The sequence below is a fragment of the Saprolegnia parasitica genome (genome assembly GCF_000151545.1).
Source record: "Saprolegnia parasitica CBS 223.65 unplaced genomic scaffold supercont2.259, whole genome shotgun sequence".
NCBI classification, from domain to species: domain Eukaryota; phylum Oomycota; class Saprolegniomycetes; order Saprolegniales; family Saprolegniaceae; genus Saprolegnia; species Saprolegnia parasitica.
The window spans coordinates 3,043-6,520 of NW_012156653.1; the positions used below are offsets into that span (position 1 = coordinate 3,043).

The 3,478-nt window shown below is 52.4% G+C and overlaps 1 protein-coding gene across 1 annotated transcript; it reads left to right on the forward strand.

Moving 5' to 3' along the window:
* Positions 1-2,016: 2,016 nt before the first annotated feature.
* Positions 2,017-3,404, forward strand: SPRG_16192 (hypothetical protein; the record flags this gene model as incomplete). Its single annotated transcript, XM_012355532.1, has 7 exons — positions 2,017-2,033; positions 2,083-2,118; positions 2,193-2,309; positions 2,365-2,748; positions 2,789-3,012; positions 3,063-3,158; positions 3,203-3,404. The coding sequence occupies exons 3-7, from the start codon at positions 2,232-2,234 to the stop codon at positions 3,402-3,404; spliced, it is 984 nt and encodes a 327-aa protein (XP_012210922.1). The 5' UTR covers positions 2,017-2,033; positions 2,083-2,118; positions 2,193-2,231.
* Between the last annotated feature and the right edge of the window lie 74 nt (positions 3,405-3,478).

A 3,478-nucleotide genomic window follows, 5' to 3' on the forward strand; every position in this document is an offset into this window, starting at 1 on the left:
TGCCGCGCGCACAGCACCGCTTGCATAGGACCGCTTGCACAAGATCGCCACGTCATATCGAACTTTCTCCTTCTTCTCTTCTCTTTCTTCGATTTAACAGGCACTCGTGTGTTCTAGTCCCACCACTTAAGGGGTAGTCGCCATTTATCTCGTGGTTTTGATATGTTTTTCACACCTCGCCACCCTGTACCGTGAAAAAACCATAATTTTTCATGCCAAACCGCGAGCAAACCTACAAAGACCACGAGCAAATATAACTATCCTGCTATATGCTTTGCCCCAGCCTATCGAGAGGTCCTGGAAGCGGACGAGTTGGATATTAGGCGCAACTGTCTGCTCGAGATCTTAAAGTCCTACAAAAGCGATTTTTAACTTCAAACTCTAGAAGGCCACGCTACCGCAAACCCACAGCAGCGCGCTGTCTTCTACACTATACGCCGCGAGCTCTACCTGCCTCTAAGTAAGAGAAGACGCCATTTTTCTTCTTCTCAAAGACGGCTCTAGAGAGAGTTATGTGTCCAATCTTCTGCTTGCATGGTGCTGGTACAACGAACGCGTCGCGATAGTGTGACCACAGGGCTTACCGTAGTTTTTTCCATGTTATTGAACGCCGTTGTCGCCAGTGACTCCCGAGCGGGTGGATCGGCCGCATCGTAAAGAAGTCTACCGAGCTTTTTCGTCGCGTGCCTCGATAAAGTTGCGACGTGCGTCGGCGCATCAACCTGCGTTGACCTGGATACCTGCGTTTTGTCTGTCTTGTCTTTGTTCATCTTGAGGTCCCGCCTGGCGGAGCTGGATGGCGCCGCGGCTTTATTCCTGGTCATGGCAGCAGCGTCGCGGCAGGTGAAGTTCAAGCTGCGTGGGCGACCGTGTGGGCGAAGATTTTGCCCTCCTCGATAAGTGTCTGCGAGAGATCCTTGAGCGCGGCATAAAGATACACGATGAGCATCGCCGGTGACAACAAGTTGCCTTGAGGAGTGCTGATGCTGGTCTCGAACGGGCTGTGCGCCTTGCCGTCAATGCGCAGCCGGAGTGTCGTGGTCGTGAGCAGCATGCGAACCTTCTTCATCGTCGAGGAAGCCTTCAAGCACCATGAGGAGCTTTGCGCTGTCGCTCATGTCGAACGCGCGTGAGAAGTCGATACCTAGAAAAGATAGCATGGCTAATTGATAAGTGAATGATGCCCAGGTTGAAGGCGTAGCCTTAAATTATGCTAAGCGGTTAGCTATACCTAATAAATCCATGTTGCGGCCAAAGCTTGCTTCAATCGTGGTGTTGCATATCTGATGTAGCGAGTTTACTCTGGCAGCTCTACAGTAACAACGGCAGGCACCAAATAATGTCAAGCCACTCCAAACACGAGCACAAACAACTAAATTGCCTTAGGCGCAACGCCCTGAACAAAGTGAATACCATCACTGGAGCTGCTGCATCAATGGGGCTGTTGTCCTCGTCGTCATCTCAAGCCACAATAAGTTGTTCCTTTCTACTATCGCTCCTCAGTTGGTTGAAGAAGAATGACTGCTATATGGCACGCCGAGCTGCATCGGTTGAAATTCAGACTTCGACGCTCGCATTAACAAAAGACCTAGCGGTTGGTATGGAGGGCGAAGTCTCGGTCTTTGGTTGAAGTTGGCCGGATCTGATCCAGCGGCCCGAGCGTTTGGCGGCTCCGTTTACGACGGGTATTTGCCGCTATTGTCACTCGTGAACACGATGCATATTTACCACGTACTGGTATTATGTATACACAAAAGCAGTCCACGATGCATTTCTTCCTACAAGCCCCTCCACCGGAGTCTTGTACACAGTACAAGGGCGCGAAAATGGTTTTTGACACAAACCCAGAAGGCAGAGCTGGATCTCCGATTCTTTGCATCCAAAAATGCATTTATGCAGGATATAATATCTAACAATAACACTGTGGCGGCCGATTGGCGGACTTTTTAGCCAGCATGGTCGGTGCCAGCGGCCCACGCCTCCTTGCCTTTGGCAACCCAATGGTGGACATGATTCGCCATGTCCCTCTACAGGTATGCTTCACCCCCGCCTCTGCTTACGTCATCGTAATGAATCGGGTAGTATATTTCGAGCCTTGGAGTTGTCGAAGGCCAAGAGGTAAATGAGCGCAAGGCGACGCTCGATTCCGAGCTTACACGCGCTAAGCCTTGCGAATAACTACCGGAATGTAGACACATGTGCACCTTACAGTTGACGAACGATCGTCGATCATGCAGAGGGCGCTCGAAGATCCATCTACGGAGCGTGTGCCTGGTGGTTCAGCGCTCAACACTGCCCGGGTCGTCCAGGTGATGATGACTGCTCTCACGACCTTTCAACGTCCATTCATTGCTCGAACGATAGGCTTTCATGCCCTCGAAAACGACCCTTTTTATCGGGGCTCTTGGCGACGATTCCAACGGAGACTTTCTCCGCTCTTGTTGCACTACCGCCGGTGTCGATATGACCCACGTCCAAACACACGCTGGTCTACCCACATCTACGTGCCTCGCGCTCATATCGCCGAGCAAGGAGCGCACGCTCATCACGCAGCGCTCGGCGCATTTGTGCTACACACTCGACGCGGCGACTCTCGATGCATGCTTGGCTGCAACGAACGTACTGTACGTGGTTGCCTTCACGCTATCTTCGGCACCACGCTACGAATGCGTGCGTTATCTTCTTCAGCATCACGATCCAAGTCGCCATCTCCTTTGCCTCAACATTTCGTCCTCGGGTCTCATGCAGGTAGCTCGAGGCGATGCTTTCTCGTATTATGAGTGTCTAGAACCCCGATGTCGTCGGCCGACTCCACGACATTTTACGCCACGTTCGAGTGCTTTTTGGAAATGCTCAAGAAGTGCTTGCTCTTGGTGCCGCGTTTCAATTGGACACCCCGTCCGTCGACCATGTGGCCTCCGAGCTGCTCGTCAACGTTCTTCGCACGCCGCGCGCGATCGTGCTTGTCACCAACTCCGCAGCCCCGACAAGAGTATATCGACGTGATCACCCGTACGATGAGAACAATGCTTGCGGTATCTGTCCTACAAGGCGTTGTGTAGACCTGTGGTAGTCCCCGTGCAGATTCCGAGCGGTTTTCACCTGCACGACACGACAGGCGCTGGTGATGCTTTCTTGGGTGGATTTTTCGCTGGCCTGTATGTTTTCGGCTGCAAATTTTCGATGGCTGACAACATTCTAGGTTGCAACATGGAAGCCTCCGTGCCTGCGTGGAGCTCGGTCACTACTGCGCCGCGCAGTGTGTGCAGCAAACAGGCTGTCAATTGCATTGGAGTGGCGACGATGCCGCTAGCACGTGGCGCAAATGCACAAAATCCGACGCCTCACCTGCGCTCTACAAAGATATGCTCGCAGTGCCTCGTGAGCCCACTGCTCAGTCGTAAAAATGTGCAAGAGTGCTGTACTATTGTAGCAAATTACATGGCTGGGAGAAAGTGCGCCGTCATGAGTGTGCCCA